Genomic DNA, 18778 nt, shown 5'->3' with positions numbered 1-18778 from the left:
ATTGATGGGCATTGACTCAGTTTCCAGTTTCTTGCCACACAAAAAGGGCTGTCACAAACAATTCTACATATGTGGGTCCCTTTCCTTCCTTTAAGACCTCTTAAGATTGGGCTATAGGTCCAATAGAAACACTGCTGGATCAAGGGGTAGTAAGAAGCTTACAGTTTAATGAGAAAAGATGACACATAGAAAAGTGTTGGAAAGCATGATGATAATTGTGGTGGTGGGAGTTGTCTACGGATGCTGACATAGATGAAGATCTCCTGGAAATATGATAGAAGTCTAAAACAGAGAAAGATAAAGGCTGTCAAAGCCCAGGGCTCCAAGGGCAGAATCCATTTCCAAGTAGGGAAAGATTGGACACAAGTATCTAATAGAAATCAAGTACATATAGTATGGCTGGAGATGACTCCAGAGTCTGAAAGCATTTGTTTCCAAATACTGCATCTTAACAAGGAGAATTCCAACAGAATCTAAATTGTGGTACATCAAACAGCAAATTAGCAAAGTTTCACATATTGCTTAGTTATTAAACTGTCATCCGAGGACCAGCCTTGTTGACTTTGGAGAGGTTTCCCACCAAGTTAGCCACCAAGTGATGGATGAAGGTTTGTTTGTTGTTGTTGTTTATCCATTACAACAACTCTAAAACAATCTCCTAAGTCATAGAAAGGGTGTTGTATATAATCTGCAAGTGACAAATGATACAAAATGACACGTTCTTAATGTAATATTACTTTGAAAAATTATTCCAGTTATTGTTCTGTAAGAAATGATCAGCAGGATGATTTCAGAAAGACCTGGAGAGACTGACATGAACACCTGATGCCGAGTGAAATGAGCAGGACCAGGAGATCATTGTACACAGCAAGAGCAAGATTACATAATAATCAATTCTGGTGGACATGGTTCTTCTCGGTAATAAGATGATTTAGGCCAGTTGCAATGATCTTATGAGGATGAGAACCATCTACACGCAGAAAGAGGTCTGTGGGAACTGAATGTGGATCACAACATCCCATTTTCACTTCTTTTGTTGTTGTTTGCTTAAATGTTATTTTCTTTCTCATTTTTTTTCCTTTTTGATATGATTTTTCTTGTGCAGCAATATAATTGTATAAAGACATATGCCTATATCGGATTTACATATATTTTACCATGTTTAATATTTTAAAATGGAGAAGAAAATAAATTATTCCAGACCAGTGATTTCATCAGTGTGTTTGGAATTCTTCAAGTGAAAGCCCCCTCCTTGACACTTAAGTCTTCTATGACTTATAGTTAGAGAGTTGTTCCCTGGGCTTGAGATGCTAAGAAAAAGTGTCCATCACCAGTTATGCCCTGCCAAATCTCAACTTGGGATTTATCCCACCATGAATCACTTTTGTTTCTATACACATGTTTGCTGAATTAAGATGGAGAAAATCATGAAAACATCCTGAATGGGACCATTACAGATGTATATTGCATTACTTCAAAAGGACCCTCACTCACTACACCTCCTTAATTTACTACCCTGTTCACCATAATGAGCCTTTTTATCACTCCTCAAACTTCATGGGTTCCCCTTCTTCATCCTCTCACCACTAATTTTCTACCATATTTTGTTGGGGGGAAAATCCACAACAGACTATTTGAGACCAGGTCTTAACATGAAGAAAAACCTGTTCTTATCAATAAAAATTCCTTGATATGCATAAGTGATTCCATTTGCATATATATTCTCCAGCAGACTGCCTCTCTCTATCACCCAAACTCTCTATCTTCAATCTCTTCCTGACTACTGGGTATTTACTTATTGTTTACAAACAATAGGTTTATAGAAAGTTTACAGACATGTTCATGTTTTTTTTTTTTTTCCTCCATCCCCATTCCATCATATGATCCATTCATGCCCTATTCTCCCTTTTGTGAATGTACTCTTGAGGAGGTCAAAAACAATGAATGCTTCTATTTTCTTTCCTTTCACTGTTTTTGAGTTTTCTAGAGTCTGCCTTCTGACCTCTTCATTCAATCAAAACTGCCTTTTCCAAAGTTATTAATGAGCTCATTTTATTTCAACTCACTCTCTCTGTCTCTCCCTGTTTCTGTCTCTGTCTCTCTCTCTCTTTTAACCATGTGCTCTGTTGATTACCCTCTTCACCTTGATATTCTCTTCTGTCTAGGTTTCCATGACACAGCTCTCTCTGGATTCTTCTGCTACGTATTTAAATCCTTTGATAAATTTTTGTCCAGATCACACCTGTTAAAACTGACTGTCCCTTTCCTGCCCCCCTCCCAAAAAAAAAAAAAGCTCTATCCTAGGGTTTCTTCTCTTTTCCATTTATACTATATCCCTTGGTGAGCTCATCAGCTCCCATAGTTGCAATTATCATCTCTATGTTAATGATTCTAGATTTTACTTATCTAGATGTAATTTCTCTTCTAAATTCCAGCTGCCTTTCAGACATCTTGAACTGAATATCCAGTAGACATCTTAAATTCACCATGTCCAAAACCAAACCCATTATCTTTTCCTACAAACCTCCTTTGTTTCTGTTTTATTACTGCAGGGGGTACCACCATCTTCTCAGTCACATACTTTGGCTTACAATCCTTGATTTTTCATTCTCTCACCACCTTCCCCCATCCCATCTAATTTCTTGTCAAGTCCTGTTGTTTTTACTTTAGTAACATCTCTGATATATTCCTTCTCCTAATTCTCTCATCACCTTGTTATCACCTCAAACGTGGACTATTGCAGTAGAGTTTTGGTTGGTCTGCCTGTCTCAAGTCCAGTTTATCTTAGATCCAGCTGTCAAATTAATCATCCTAAAGTTCAGGTATGAGATCTCCCTATTCAATCTATTCATCTATTCAATAATTTCTATGATTCCCTATCATGTCTAGGATTACAATTAAAATCCTGTTTTGCATTAAAAGCCCTTTACCACATGACTCTCTTCTATCCTTCCAGTCTTCTTATACTTTATTCCCTTCCACTTATTTTGTGATCCAGGGACCCTGACCCACTTACACAAGATACTCCACTTCTCAGTTCTAGACATTTTCACCAGCTGTTTCTCATGCCTGGAATGTTCTCCTCCCCATCCCTCCCTACTCTTCCCCAGTTCATCTCTGCCTTCTTGCTTCTCTGGCTTTCTTTCAGGTCCTAGCTAAAAGCCCATCTTCTCTCAGAAGCCTTTTCGATTTCCTCTCAGTAATATTGTCCAGTCTTTTTCATTTCCCATTTATACTGCACATATTTTACTTGTGGGTAGTTTTCTGCATGCTGTCTCTCCATCAGATTTTGAGATCCACAGGCTATATCCCCAAAGATATAGGCAAAAGGCCTGGCACATAATATACATGCTTATTGATGTATTGGTCATAGGGTCTGTCAGAGGTGGGTCTTGAACCAGAGGATATTGGGCACTAAGACTTAGATCATGGAACCTAGCTTTAGACAGTGGCTGTTAATTTAATACAGCTCTAGAGAAAGGAGAAAGCAACTTTCTTTGTGCCACCCTTACCCCACCCTCATTCCCCTCCCTGCTCATGGCACAATCTCAAACACCATTATTCCCTTCTATCCAGTTTTTCCCCTCCACCAAAAATGTTCCTGTGACTTCCAATGATAGTCCTAAATCTTTGCCAAAGATTTAGGACAGCTTGGGATCCTCCCAAATGTTAAGCAAGGACAAGAAAGGCCAGCACAGGGAGGTTTGCATAATCCCTGTATTTAGAATTTGGGAGTCATCCTATACACCTTTGAATGAACTGGTCCTACAGGAATCTGGGATGGAGGAGAAGAAATCCTACCGTTTAGATTCCTGCTAATACAAGGGGCAAACCAAAACTTGCCCTTGGGTAGGATCATAGAATTTAGATCTGGAAACCGGACTCTCCGACATCACACCACTACAGAGTGCAAAGGGGATAACCATAACCAATTTGGCCACAACTCTGCCGAGCTGAGGCTGGGGGTAGTTAAGGAGTGCTGGCTTAGACACCTGTCCACCAGCCAAGGTCTAGGATGCTGTAACCGTGTGGCGGATCTAGCACCATTTTGTGGCTCTTCATTGGGCAGGGCCGAAGGCGGGGGCGTGGCTTGCATGCAGGACCAGGCCTGAGCCACCTGGTCCCAGAGCCTCGGTGCCTGCAAAGGTCCGGCGCTAGGACCCGCGCGGTCACACCTGTTGGCCGCTGATTAGTGGGGCGGGCGGGCCCCCAGTAGGTGTAAATGAGCTAACTAGCCGCGGGCGGGGAGTGACTTTGTGCTTGGGCGTGTGGAGCGAACTGCTCCGGCAGGGCAGGGCAGGGCAGGGCAGGGCAGCGCCACGCAGGGCCGCCCGGTGCCCCGCAGCTCCACTCTCCTTCCAGCTCCCCGTGCCGTGGATACTCTGCGCAGACCATGGCGGAACTGCTGCAGAGCCTGAGTGATTCCCAATTGGTGGCGCGCTTCCAGCGCCGCTGCGGTCTCTACCCCGCGCCCCCGGAGACTCCCCACGAGCCCACGGAGGGCTCCGGGGCTCCGGCACCGCAGCCGGCTTCCCGGCATACCCTGGCGGTCAACGGCAAGGGCGGCCGGAACAGCGCCTACCCGCAGGTAATGTCTCATCCAGGTGCGCCGAGAGAGAAGGAAGAGGGACTTGGGGGAGGAGACGGTGGGCACTCCCCATGTGGCCCCGGGGCAGCGGGCTAGGCTCTCAGGTAGCCAGGCAGGGACAGGCAGCGGCTCTCAAGGCTTCCTCCTCTGCAGGGCCAGGCATGTGGAGCCTGCTGGTCAGCCGTGCCCTCGGCTACTGCAGAAGCTTGAAATCACTCTGACCTGATCGGGAGGAAAGGAAAAGCCTCCTACGGGCTCCAAACTCAGCCTCTTGGCCTGGGAGTGTAAATAGCACCCTACTCTCTGTAGGGGGCCGGGGAGGGCGACCTTGGTGCGTTTGGTTTTTAAATGCAAAAAACGTACCGGGTTCTCTTTACGTCCTAGCACCAGCCTGGTTGACTTGCAGGGGAAGAAATTATGAGCAAATCATTCTTAGCATCATGGTGTTTAGAGCTGAGAGAGATCTTCAAGATTAGCGTGATTGGATAGATTAGATTCTCATCTAACCTTTCCCCTAACCTTTTCCCCACTCATTTTACAGGTTATAAACCTGAGACCCAGTGAGCCGTTGGGCAGGTGTCTTCCCTCAGCTGATAGTTATACAGATGCACCTGTTAGGGTCACCCATCTCTCTGGCATCCTTCACCAACACTAAATTTTAGTTGTTAATTTTGTCCTCCCTTTATAATGAAAACCTTTTGGGAACCATCCCCAGGTCTGTTCAGGAGAGAAAGAAACTACCTTTTTCAAGGCCTTAAGTTCATCGCTTTTGCTGTCTAAAACAGACTGAAATTCAGTCTGACATTTTTTCCTTCACTGAGTTCTCATCAGCCAGCTTTTGAAAAGGCCTCTGTTAAGGGAAAATATGCTCCTTTCCCTGCTGCTGACTGGGCTTCTAGTGCGTTACACAATTTATTGCGTTCATGCTTTGGTGGCCTTTGTTAGGTAACACTGTTTTGCCTAGGCAGTTCCTAGGAACACCGATTCTTAACTACAGTGCTTCCCTATAGAACTGACACATCCTGCAGCTAGCTGTCAGCCTGCCAGGGATACTGATGGGAATCCTTCTGCCTGGATGTGATTTACAATCCTTCCAGGGTTGGGTTGACAGCAGATGCCACCTGGGCACCTGCAATAACTGTGGTTACTCAGGGAGGATCATTTGGAACAGGGACGTCAATACAAGCTGCTGCTTTGTGCAGACTGCAGAGTTTACTCTTCATGCAGCTTTGGGAGAAACATTTCATGTTTATAATATATATTTTGAGACCAGGAAACAGTATGGGTGACTAGTCTTATGCTTTGATGTATATGGAATGAATTAAGAATTTTAGCTCCTCTTAGGGAAGTTTAGTACTCTTTTTCAGCCTTGCTTGTGGTCCATTTGCTCCCCCCTTCCTTCTTTCCTCTCTTCCTCTTTCCTTTCCTTCTTCTTCCCTTTCCTTCCTTCCTTCCTTCTCTTCCTTCCCTTCCTTCCCTCCCGAAATTGGGGTTAAGTGACTTGCCCAGGATCACAAAGCTAGTAAGTGCTAGAGGTTGAATTTGAAATCAGGTCCTCCTGACTCCAGTCAGGTGCTCGGTCTACTCTGTCATCTAGTTACCCCATTGTCTCTTTTTTTCTAGGAGCTTTTCCTGTAATGTTCCCCTTCCTTCCCCCCATCTACTCTCCCTGTTGCATTTAGAGCTTCAGCAGTCTTGGGACAGGATTTTTATTTTATTTTTTTGACATTTCCCCCCCCCCTTCTTCAGTTTTTGACTTCAAAAAGAAAAGAAACAACACATTAAAATGCCTCTATATATTCTTAGGTGCATCCATACTTTGCTCCACCCTCGTAATGAACAATCAAATGTGTAACCTAGAAATCTAGAACAATTTCTTTACATGCTTTACATATACAGTGTTCCAAGACATTCTGACCAAAGGCAGTTTTAATACTGGGGCATCCCCTGTTATCTGATTTGAGAAGAACTTTTTGAGGCAGATACCATGATTTTTTTTCATGGCTTTTCAAATGAAGAAATGAAAATTTGTAGATTACATCCAGTCCCATGGCTTAAGTTTAGGTGGTGGAATTGGAATCTAGGATTCTTTGCATTTCATCATGCAAATCTTCAAATAGTACTTTTACGATTTATACTGTACTATGCATGCACTATCTCAGGTGGAAAACAGGGCCATAAGAGAAGTGCTATGGGAATTATTATACCCCTTTTATAGATGAAGAAGATGGCATTTAGAAAAATTAGATGCCTTTCCTCCCCTCCCTGCAAACTGCTCTCCTTCAGCCCCCATGGTCTCATAATGTAGAATTTATACCAACGTAGGTAGGAGATAGCTGGCTTAATTTATTTCAAGTTAGGATTGTTTGCCAGGAAAAGATAGACTAAAAACCAATTGGAAATAAATAATCTAATTCTAAAGAATGAATGGGCAAGCCACAAATCATAGAAACACTCAATAATTTCATCCAAGAGAATAACAATAATGAGACAATGTACCAAAACTTATGGGATACAGCCAAAGCAGCTTTTAGGGGAACTTTTATATTTCTAAATAGTTACATGAATAAAATAGAAAAAAAAAGAGAAGTAGGGATTGTTTAAAGGTACTTAAAAATACTTGTTGATGGGAGCTGGTGGAATATGCATGTGACTGACCTCTGTTCTTGGGATTGTGATGGAGTCTGAAACTTAGGGTGGATCACTTGAGCTCAGTTCTGAGCTACAACAGGGATAAAATCAAACCAGTTCCATTATAAATTCCTGGGAGTGGAAAGTCCCCTGGCTGTCGAAAGAAGGATAAACCAGCCAAAGTTGGAAACAGCAGGTCAAAGCTTCTATACTAATCAGCCAGAGGAGCCAGCATGAACATGCCCATTAACTTCAGCTTTAGTGAAATGAGACCTAGTCTCAAAACAAATAAAAATAGTTGTTAATTGATTGATAAGGCAAAGGGCATACTAGTATGCATGCAGGAGAGAATTGGTTTCATTTAATTTCTGATTCTAATTTCTGATGTGTGATTTTAAATCACTTAGCATTTCGGGATCTCATTTTCCACATCTTAATAATAAGATTGAACTACAGTTTTAAGCTTTTAATATTAATATAATTTAAGTTAGGGAACCAGAAGAGTATTGAAGAGGGCTAATATCTTCCCCTTACTCCATTTTCCTCTACTTAGAGGAAGACCTTTGTCTGAGGAAACCGAAAAGGCTACAAGGAAAGTTAGGTTCTTGACATTGTCAAGAGTGTGGCAAGAGGAAAATCTGTCCCATGAAAGTGTTACATCAGAGTGGTAATTTGCTTCTGGAGGCTTGATCTAAGGCAATAGCTCTCCCTATCTAGTCAAACATAGATTTTCATATTGCAACTTCAGCTTTTCTTCAGAACTCCCTTCTTATTCTGCAAAATCCCTCTCTAGCAGAGGCGTACCTTTCAGTGTCTCCCTTATTGGCAAATCTGGAGTTATTTGGATAGTATGTATGCCTAAATTAAAACTAAAATTATCCTGTGCAAAGATATTGCCAATAAGTTGTTTGATTCCTGGACATGCATTCCATTCTGTTTTGGTGGCTGAATTTAAATCGGTAAATTAAAAACTTGTCATCATGAGTGATCTCTCTGACCATTACCAGTATCTTTTCACACCTTCTTTTATGACCTACAAAATAGCCTGGACTTAAAATTCATGCAGGTCATAACATTTATAAATTAAGACAAAAAGATGGGATAGCTATTAAATCAAGAAGATTAAATGTTGTGTTTTATATATTCTAGTGAAGGAAACTTAAGGGGGAGAGAATTTGAATTATGCAGTGTTTCTAATAGGACTCTTTATAAGTGTGGCAAGAGGAAAATCTGTCCCATAAAAGTGTTACATCAGAGTGGCAGTTTGCTTCTGGAGGCTTGATCTAAGGCAATAGCTCTCCCTATCTATCTTTGATTTTTATCACCTTTGCTTACTCACTACACTAGCTTAAAGTTTGTAATTTGTGGGTTTTCCCATCATTAATCATTGCCTTAGATGTGGTCTCTCCAAATAAGAATTAAATACTTTTTTGTTGATGATCTGTTTAGACATTGTTTCTAATTACTTCTAAAGTTAAATTTGGGGGATCAGAAGTGGGGCAGTCTTAAAAAATTCAGGACTAATAATACTCTTTCTAAGATGTCAAGGCAAATATGTTTTCCGATTTTCAAGATGCAACCCTTTGCTTTTAGGCCAGTTTGAAGAGTGGAAAAAATGACTGGACATTTTTCAAGGAGATCTGAATTCTAATCTCAAGTCTACCAATCACTAGTTGTGAAACATTCACTAAGTCTTTGAATCTTAGATTCTTTATCGGTGAAAAAGGTTATATTAATAATCCCTAAAATGAAGCCTCTTTCAGGTTGTTGCTGCTGTTGTTTTTAGAGATAACTCCATACCATAATTCTGTAAAATCTTACCAATTTTGCTATTTATTCTTTTAAAAATGCTTAACTTCAATATAAGTTCAGCATTTATTAAATACCCATGATCTACAAGGCACTGTGTGGTAACTCCTTTGATGTCAAATGTACATACATAGTACATAGAAGCCGTGTTTTCAAAGAACTTACCATCTGTTTGGAGTGGAAAAGAATAAATACAAATATAACTTGATACATGAGGATGATAGGTGTTAAGGAGAGACTCACAAAGTGTTTTGAGAGGAAGATGACCATGAAATGATTGTTGAGTAGAAGGTTTCATGAAGGAAATTAAATCTTAGTTGGGCCTTGAAGGGAGGGACTTCCTGTGTAACCCTGGGCAAGCCACTTAATTCTGTTTGCTCAGTTTCCTCATCTGTAAAATGATCTGGAGAAGAAAATGGTGAACTACTCTTTGCCAAGAAAACCACATATGCTCATGTGGTGTGAAAGAATCTACCATTTGTAGATTATGACAGGAATAGAGGAATAGAAATTGGAGATTGCTGAGGGAGGGATGGAGAGTAACTGGAAGAGAGGAGTTCTGGGAGAGATAAGAAGTGGAGAAGCAGATTTGAAAATGATTTGCATAGAGGTGATAGCAGAAACAATTGGAGTAAATGAAATCACCTAAGGACAGAACACTGAAGAAAAACCTTACCTAAGGGAAACAGGAGAAACTAGTAAAGGAAACAGAGAAGAAAGGTCAGACCAATGGTATAAGGAAAATCATGAGTCTATAAAGAAGGGAGGGTATGGATAATCTATAGTGCCAAATGACCCAGGGTGATTGATCAAGGGAGATGACCAAAACCCACTGGATTTGGTGGTAGGGAGATAAAAGTGATCTTCTAGAGAGCTATTTCAGTAAAGTGGAAGAAACTAAAACTAGATTTCAAGGGGTTAAATGGGTAGTGAGGAAATGAAACTATAAACTGTAGCTTGACATTAAAAAGAAAAAGACAGGATCTTGGATTGAGAGGGTGAGAAGAACAAATAAATTTTTTAGAATGAGATCTAAAATATGCATTAATGTTTAAAGAATGAAGGCAAGAGGTAATGGAGAAGAGGATTTGGAATGACGGAGAATTATTAGAACAAAGTCTGAAGGAAGGGAGGAGATCCAGAAGTATATACATATTAGTTTTTTTCTCTTTAAAAATTTTTTATTATAACTTTTATTTACAAGACATATATGCATGAGTAATTTTTCAGCATTGACCCTTGCAAAATCTTCTGTTCCAACTTTTCTTCTCCTTTCCCCCAACCCCTCCCCTAAATGGCAGGTAGACTAATACATGTTAAATATGTTAAAGTTGTACATATTAGTTTTTAACAAAGAAAATCCTCTGATACTAGGAGAACAGATGAAAATCAAGAAAAAAGGAGGGATACTGAGTATTTTCATCCAATGAAATGGGAATAATTTTCTTAAAAGTAGGACAGAGCAGCTAGATAGGTAGGAGTAAAGGGAGGAGAAGATTTGGAACAACTGCTGGGAGGAGTGTGAAAAAAAGAATGAAATAAACTAAAGGCTTCTTATAACAAAGCAGTGAGAATTCAGTTAAAGTTCATTCACATACATTTGTAATGAGCCCAGTCAGTATAATTTTTCAGCAACTTTGGAATAGGAAAGAAGGAGGCAATGGTAAAGATTAGCCAAGGTTGAGCCTTAGTAAGGTTGGAAATTATAATTATAAGAGATTCAGGGTTGCAGAAGAGGATATTGTGAAAGGAACTTTCCATAGGGTCAAAAGAAGAGGGATAAAAGTGAGAAGGTTGATTGCTTCAGAGGACTTAGAAGAATCAAGGAACCAGAGCTTAGGGTAAAAGTAAAGAATAAATATTGGGGCAACTAGGTGCTGCAGTGGATAGAGCACCAGCCCTGAAGTCAGAAGGACCTGAGTTCAAATCTGGTATCAGACACTTAACACTTCCTGGCTGTGTGACCCTGGGCAAGTCACTTAACTCCAATTGCCTCAGCAAAAAAAAGACAAAAGAAAAGAAAGAAAGAAAAAGAATAAGTATAGAATGAGCTAGGGTTTAAGGTTGCTGTTCAGAAAGGGGAATTTCAGAGTGTAGTACCTTGAAAGTGAAGTGTATTAAAGTCATAGCAAGACCATTTTGTGGCCTGTGACAGAGTGGAAGTGGGGACCATAAGAACTGATATATTTGAGGTGAATATTTCAATAAGAAAAATAAAAATACTAGATTTTTTTTCTAGAAACATGGTGGGGTGAAGGAAGTTTTTAGATCTCTATACAATTCTTCAAGTGCATAAAATTATCTAGGATGCCCCAAATTTGAGTCCTATAGAAATAAGAAAAAAGACTTGAATCAGATTTGTAGATGATTTCAGCAGAAGTAGAGCTGCCACAATTTCTTGTAGCCTGATAAATTTGCAAATGCTCATGTCTTTATCTTTGTCTTCATATACTACTACAGTTTCAAGTGGAGAAAAATAGAAGGGGGAATTCCTTGCAGTTTTTTTTTAGAATGTACAATGATTTTGGAGAGGGGTTGTTGCTCCAATTTGTCATGTCCAATTTCATGACCCATTTGGGGTTTTCTTGGCAAAGATACTGAAGTAATTTGCCATTTCTTTCTCCAGTTCATTTTACAGATGAGGAAACTGAGCAAACAGGATTAAGTAGCTTGCCCAAGGTTATGTAGATAGTAAGTGTCTAAGACTGGATTTGAACTCATGAAGAGGCTTCTTGACTACTGTGTAACCTACTTGCACTTGGAGTAAAGTGTATCTAATTCTGCATGTGATGAAAAAGTATGATAAGAGAACCTTAATGTTGTTTACTCATTAAAGTCATATGGACCACACATTTATTTATTTTTAAAAAATTAACCCTACCATTTATAAAAAATCCAGTGATCAAGAAAGAAGATAGCTCACATATTTCTCACGTGATTGATCTGATTGATGAACTCACAAAGCCAAAAAAAAAAAAAAAAAAGAGAAAAGCCCTCCTGGCACATTGAAGAGATCTCTTGTGATTGATGTCTTTGAAGGGAATGCCCACAGAGATGAATTCCCCAGTCCATTGGGGTATTAGTGGATTACCTCTAGTGCCTAATATACTAGGTCCTTAACAAATGTTTGCTGAATGAATAAGAAATAATATAAGCTAGAATAAATTCTGGAACTCAGATGCTTTTTTAGTGGCAAGTACCACTAAAAGCACAGAAAGAAAACAGAAGAATTAGAAAGAAAAGTGAATTGGAGAAAAGAGAAAGAAGTTAGGGGAAAAGGAGAGAGAAAAAGACATAAGGTTTAGATGGGTATTGTGAGAACTAAAGAGGGTAATAACAATTTTCTCCACCATCCTGGTTTCTTCTTGTGATCAAAAGTAAGGACAATAAACTAAGGCAGGAGTCTATTGGTGGAAAGCTTTAGATGATCAGTTTAAATTTAGTTCAGAAAGGAACTACTATAGCGGTTATCTCTTTGAGAAAAAGGAATGAGTTATCCCTTTGAGAAAAAGGAATGATTTGATTTTTTTTTTAATATTAAATGCCTAGCCTAAAGAAGAAGCCTAATTCCTGATTGCAGGATAAACAGATTTTGAATTGCTAGAGCTATCCAAAATTAGAGAAATTAGCCTCAGGAGGTAGTTAGTTTTCTATCATTGGAAGTTTCATAGACTTCATTAGATGTGGAAGTGGAAGAGGCTTTAGAGGATGTGTGTTCTCTTTAAAATCAGAGGAACTGAATTTGAATACTGCTAATATGTATGACTTTAGGAAAAGTTTTTTAATTAAAATGCTTTATTTTAATAATGTCTATTGTTTTTATATCACTTTATATCTTCCAATTTATTTCATCCTCTTTCTTTTCCAGAGAGTGATCCCTTATAACAAAGAATAAAAAAGAGGAACTTTCAAAAAGTTCAGCCATTCTAACTTAAAGAGCCTAGTATAGTCAGGTTTCATACCTCTGCAAAGAAGTGAGATGATGTTCCTTCTACACTTATTTTGGGACAGGATTATTCATTATAATTTCACCTGACTAATTCAATTTCAGTTGTTTTGTTGTTGCTTTTCCTTCCATTTTCATCATTGTAGTAATTGTATACTTCATTTTTTAAAATTTTGTTTACTTCATGTTGCAATCAGTTCATATAAATCTTCCCAAACTTTTCTGTATTGATCATATTCATCATTTTGTGTGGGTACAATAATAATCCATTATATTCATGTACCATAATTTGTTTAGCCATTCCTTAGTCATTGGGTACCTATTTATTTTCTAGCATTTTACTACCACAAAAAGTTCTACTGTAAATATTTTGTCATATATGAAGTTGTTCTTTTTCTCACTGATATCCTAGTATATTAGGCACTAGAGGTAATCCACTAATACCCCAATGGACTGGGGAATTCATCTCTGTGGGCATTCCCTTCAAAGACATCAATCACAAGAGATCTCTTCAATGTGCCAGGAGGGCTTTTCTCTCTCTCTTTTTTTTTTTTTTTTGGCTTTGTGAGTTCATCAATCAGATCAATCACGTGAGAAATATGTGAGCTATCTTCTTTCTTGATCACTGGATTTTTTATAAATGGTAGTGATACATATCACTGGTATGTACACCTACCAGTGGGATTTCTGAGTCAAAAGATATGAATGGTTTAGTTATTTTCTTTATCCAATTCTGAGGGACTTTCCAAATTGTTTGGAACAGTTTCTGGCTCCACCAATAGTACATTAATTTGCCTATCTTTTTACGACCCACACTTTTTGTTGTTTGCCATCTTTGCTGTTTTTTGGGATATGATGTGAGACTAGAGTGTTATTTTGATTTTGATTTCTCTTAATATTAGTAATTTCATTAATTCTTTAATATGATTGGCAATAGCTTGCAATTCTTCCTTTGATTGTTGTGTTCCTTCAGTTGACTGAATATGTATTGGGGGTAATTTGGGGTATTTTATTATTTTCACTGTTCAGATTTTTGTTACATATATTTGATACAAAAGATTTTTCCCAATTGACTTCCTGTGTTATCTTAGTTTCATTAATTTTGCTTATATAAAACCTTTTCAATATCATGTAATCAGAATTATCTATTTTTTTTTGTAATTTTCTTTGCCCCTTGCTCAGTAAAAAATTTATCATCTAGAGGATCAACTATGATGGACTTGTGTCTTTTCAGCAATGAGGTGATTCATGCCAATTCCAATAGAATTGGGATGGAGAGAGCTATTCACTTTTGGAGAGAGGGAATGAATGTAGATCACAAAATAGTATTTTCACCTTTGTTGTTTGCTTTTTTTTCTCACTTTTTTCCCTTTTTGATCTGATTTTTATTGTGCAACATGATAAACGTAGAAATATGGTTAGAGAATTGCACATATTTTTAACCTATGTTGGATTACTTGCTGACTAGGGGAAGGGGGCAGGGAGAAAGGAGAGAGAAAAAATTGGAATACAAAGTTTTGCGAGTTAAAAACTATCTTTGCATGTATTTTGAAAATAAAAATCTATTATTTAAAAAAATTTACCACCGAGCCATAATAATAACTGATGTTGATATAGCTTTTAAAGGTCAATGCCATATAATCTCATTTTCTACCTGTAAAGTAGATACTATTATTGTTGTTCAGTTATGTCCAGCTTGTCATGATCCAATGGACCATATTGTTCATGGAGTTTTCTTGGCAAGATTACTGGAGTGACTTGCCATTTCCTTTTCTAGTAAATTAAAGCAAACAGATGTTAAATGGCTTGTTCTGAATTTAAACTCAGTACTTCTGGACTCCAAGCCCAGCCCTCTATCCACTGAGCAATCAGCTGCCTCAAGGTGTAATACCTGCTACAAGTATTATTCTCATGTTATTAATGGGAAAACTGAGCCTCAGGGTGCATAAGCAGTTTAATGCAGCTAACCAGTAACAGGTGAGATTCAGATGCCTTTAAGCTATGTGCTAAACATATACAGAGATAGTGATTGATGATTGGAAGGGATGTTTCTAGTCATCCAACCTGCATTGATTTTTATATTGGATCAGCAAGACAAAGTTCATCAACTTTCTTAAGATTTTTTGTAAAGACAGGGTTGGTCATTGGCCTTATTGGGGGGGGGGGGAGGCGGAAAGGGTTTGCACTGGTTAACAGTGACGAGTTCTTTATCTCTACTGAGTATTAAATTAGAGAAAATGGGCTCAAATTGAGTCATGAAGAATTTAGGTTAACTCTATGAAAGGCAGACTGGAAAGAATATAGTATTTAGGGTCAGATGACCTGTGTTTGAGTTTCTACTTACTACTAAAGTGACCTTGGGCATGTTCTTTAATGGAAGGAGTGGGGAGAATTTGTTTTATTTTCCTTTTTTTTTTGTAAAATAAGGAAACTGTAGGAAGCCTTAAAATCCCTTCAAACTCCCAAATTCTATGATCTTCCTACCAATTCTTTTTTTTCCCTTTTTTTGGGCAACTGAAGTTAAGTGACTTGCCCTGGATCACACAGTTAGTAACTATTAAATGTCTGAGGCAGGATTTGAATCCAGGTTCTCCTAACTCCAGGGCTGATGCTCTATCCATTGATCCATCAAGCTGTTCAGGCTATCAATTCTTAAAGAAAAAAAAGACACCAGAATTTTATGAGAGATGTTTTGGAATATTTTGTCATATATAAAGTTATTATTTTTCTCATTGATGTCCTTGTTATGTATACCTACTAGTGGGATTTCTGAATCAAAAGGTATGAATGTTTTAGTTATTTTCTTTATCCAATTCTGAGAAACTTTTTTTTTTGAAAAGGGTTTTCCCCCCTAAATCCTTCCTCTGCCTTTTGGAGACTGGTGCTGCCTATCTTGCTCAGACTAGGACTGAATGATCCTAATGCTTGGAAAGTTTGACCTGCTCCATTTCTGGAGCCCCCTTTTTTGCCCTTTCTCTTTTGCCCCCTCTTAAGGAATCTGGTTCACTACTTCTCCTCTTTCCCCTCCTCCTCCCCTCTCCCTTCTCCTCCTCTTCTTCCTCCTCCTCCCCTTCCTCACTGTATTGATGCTGGTTTTGGACAGCCAATTGCCATTGGCCTTAATGCATCATAAAAAATAAAAAAAAAAAAACCTGACAATCCAGTGCCTGAGTGATGCTTCCTCTGTACCACTACACTATATATATACACACAAAGAGAAATGGACAAGATGAACTCTCCAAGTCTTTTCTCACCATCATGATTTTTTTCTCCTTTTCTAAAAAATAATTTAGAGGTATTATTTTAGATTGGGGCTTATTAGCCAAGAGTAGAAAGATATGCCCCTCCCCAGAGGTTCACATCTTTTAAAAGTAAGTTCCTGTACTTTTCTAACCTTAAGGGTTCTAACTGTAGATTGCAGGGGACTATTAAATTTGAAACTTATAACATTTTGATAACTGTTTTCCAGGATAAATGGTTTCCTTTGTAATCCTAAATAAATAAACATGATTTTAAGGAAAACATAAACTTTACCAGCCTATCAAATGGATCCATAACACAAAACTCCTATTATAAAGAGATTAAAAATCAATCAATTAATGTTCAGTTTATCATCATTGTATTTTTTCACTATATTCAAAGTTTCAAGATTAAATATGAGGCTAATTAAAGTTATATATATTTTTATCAGATCAGCTTTTGGAAAATTATCTCTTTTGTTTTAATTAATTGAGATATTTAAGCTTTATCTTGTCAAGTAGAGATCTAAGAAGCACCTCAAGTTGCTGAATTGTAAGGAAATATACTTGTAAACATTAAATATTTATATTTTTCCAGGCTCTATATGACCTTGTAGAGAGAGTATGTTAATTACTCTTGGTGGAAAGCTATACTAGATATCTGGCTAAATATCTATAGGGTTACTAATATATTTTTGTTTTTCCTTTTTATTCACTCCCTCTGAACTGTGTACACCTCCTTATCTCTCCCCAATCAGTGAAAATAGGATTGTCATTTTGTCTTGCTTTGAAGCTGAAATAAACTGTCTCACAGAAGACTTTTGTCCCTTTCTGATGCCTTCTCTCAGCATAGTTTTGTCCTGGGCTCTTAAGGTTGTTCAATCATTTTTCAATCATGTTTGACTCTTTGTGACTTGACAAAGATACTGGAGTGGTTTGCTATTTCCTTCTTCAGCTCATTTTACAGATGAGGAGACTGAGGCAAACAGAGTTAAGTAACTTGCCCAGCATCACCCAGCTAGTAAGTGGCTGAGGCAGGATTTGAACTCAGGAAAATGAGTCTCCCTAACTCCAGGCTGGTACTCTATCCACTATGGGGCCACCTAGCTGGTGGTGGAGTATACTTGTACAAGTCTACTAAATTCCAAAGGCTCCAAGTATGTACCAGACAATGGGCTATGTCCATAATCCATAAAGTATGGGTATTCATTAGAATCATCATTAGAAGTAAGTGTATTCAGGAATAGCTGAATATTTTCAAATGGGTAACTCATATGAACTGTGGTCTAGAGTTATAGGATGAAGGCTTGAGTATATACTAGTGAAGTGGGACATAAGCATAAGCAATCACTAATTTCTAGAAGGATTTGGAGATTAAAAATGTAAATGTGAGCTTTCAGGCTTCATTCGGCTCTTGTTTGAATTCAGGAAACTGAAGTAGGATTTTGATTTGAGAGGCAGAATGATACAGTGGATAAAGCCCCAGACTTGGAGTCAGAATTGAAGGAAGGAATAAAAAAAGTCTTTTTGTTTGCTCCTTGCACCTTTCAAGTCTTCTATCTGCCAACTCTGGACATTCTCCCTGGCTGTTCCTCATGCCTGGAATTCTTTCTTCTCATCTCTGCCTTCTTACTTTCTTCCAGTCACTTTCTGCAAGAAGACTTTCCTGATACCTCCCCTAATCCCCATTCCATGCTAGTGCCTTATCTCTGAAATAATCTCAATTTGTTTTGTATGAACATTGTTTGTATGTGGTTGTTTATATGTACTTCTTCTATTAGCCTATCATCTCCATGAAATCATGAAATCTTTCTTTCTTGTCTTTGTATTCCCAGCACTTAAGAATGAATGTCTGGCACATATTTAAATGACTATAAATAGCTGCTGACTTGACTTGAAAAAAAAAAAAAACATTATTTATTATGCTCTTATTCTGTATCAAACATTGCTCTAAGTGTTAGATATACAAATACAGTCCTTGTCCCCAAGGACCTTATGTTCTTATGGGGAAGAAAATAAATATAGGAAGATCAAGGTTCATATTCTGCCTCTGAGACCTCTTAACTTTGGGAGTCTGAATAAATCACTTCACTGCTCAGTGGCTCAGTTTCCTTATTTGTAAAATGAGAATGAAGGAAAGAAATGAGGTTTCTTTCATGCTTTTAAAAGCATGTCTAAAAAGCTTAGAAGAAGTTCAGAAGGAAACAAACAGGACAGCTTCAAAAATAATATGTTGAAATTATTATACTTTATATATATATATATATAATACACATACATACATGTTTGTGAAATAAGCTTTATGTAATAGAGATTTATACTTTCACATATAATCCTCTTTTTTTATTCTACTTTTTATATGGAAATGTTCTGGGGAGGGGTTATAAATTCAGAATAAAAATAAATTAAAATAAAATAAAGGAATTGAATTAAATAGTCCTGAAGCTCCCTTTCTCCTTTAGATCTATAAACCTATAGTTAATGATTTGATATTTTTATTTTTTTCTCTCAGATGGAACATTGAGAGTTTAGTTATCACTAAAAGCATTAGTGAACTTACAAAAA

General features: G+C 38.0%; 1 protein-coding gene across 1 annotated transcript in view; it reads left to right on the top strand.

The window, feature by feature from the left end:
- Positions 1-3970: 3970 nt before the first annotated feature.
- SGPP2 (sphingosine-1-phosphate phosphatase 2) overlaps positions 3971-18778 on the top strand; it is a 124596-nt gene continuing 109788 nt past the window's right edge. The window contains exon 1 of the mRNA XM_051983465.1: positions 3971-4588. Within this exon, the coding sequence (XP_051839425.1) occupies positions 4394-4588 (195 nt within the window). The 5' untranslated portion in view covers positions 3971-4393. The remainder of the gene's footprint in view (positions 4589-18778) is intronic.

Source organism: Antechinus flavipes, chromosome 3 (assembly GCF_016432865.1).
Source record: "Antechinus flavipes isolate AdamAnt ecotype Samford, QLD, Australia chromosome 3, AdamAnt_v2, whole genome shotgun sequence".
Taxonomy (NCBI): Eukaryota; Metazoa; Chordata; class Mammalia; order Dasyuromorphia; family Dasyuridae; genus Antechinus; species Antechinus flavipes.
Note: the sequence above shows the minus strand (reverse complement) of the source record. Positions and strands in the feature narration are given on the sequence as shown.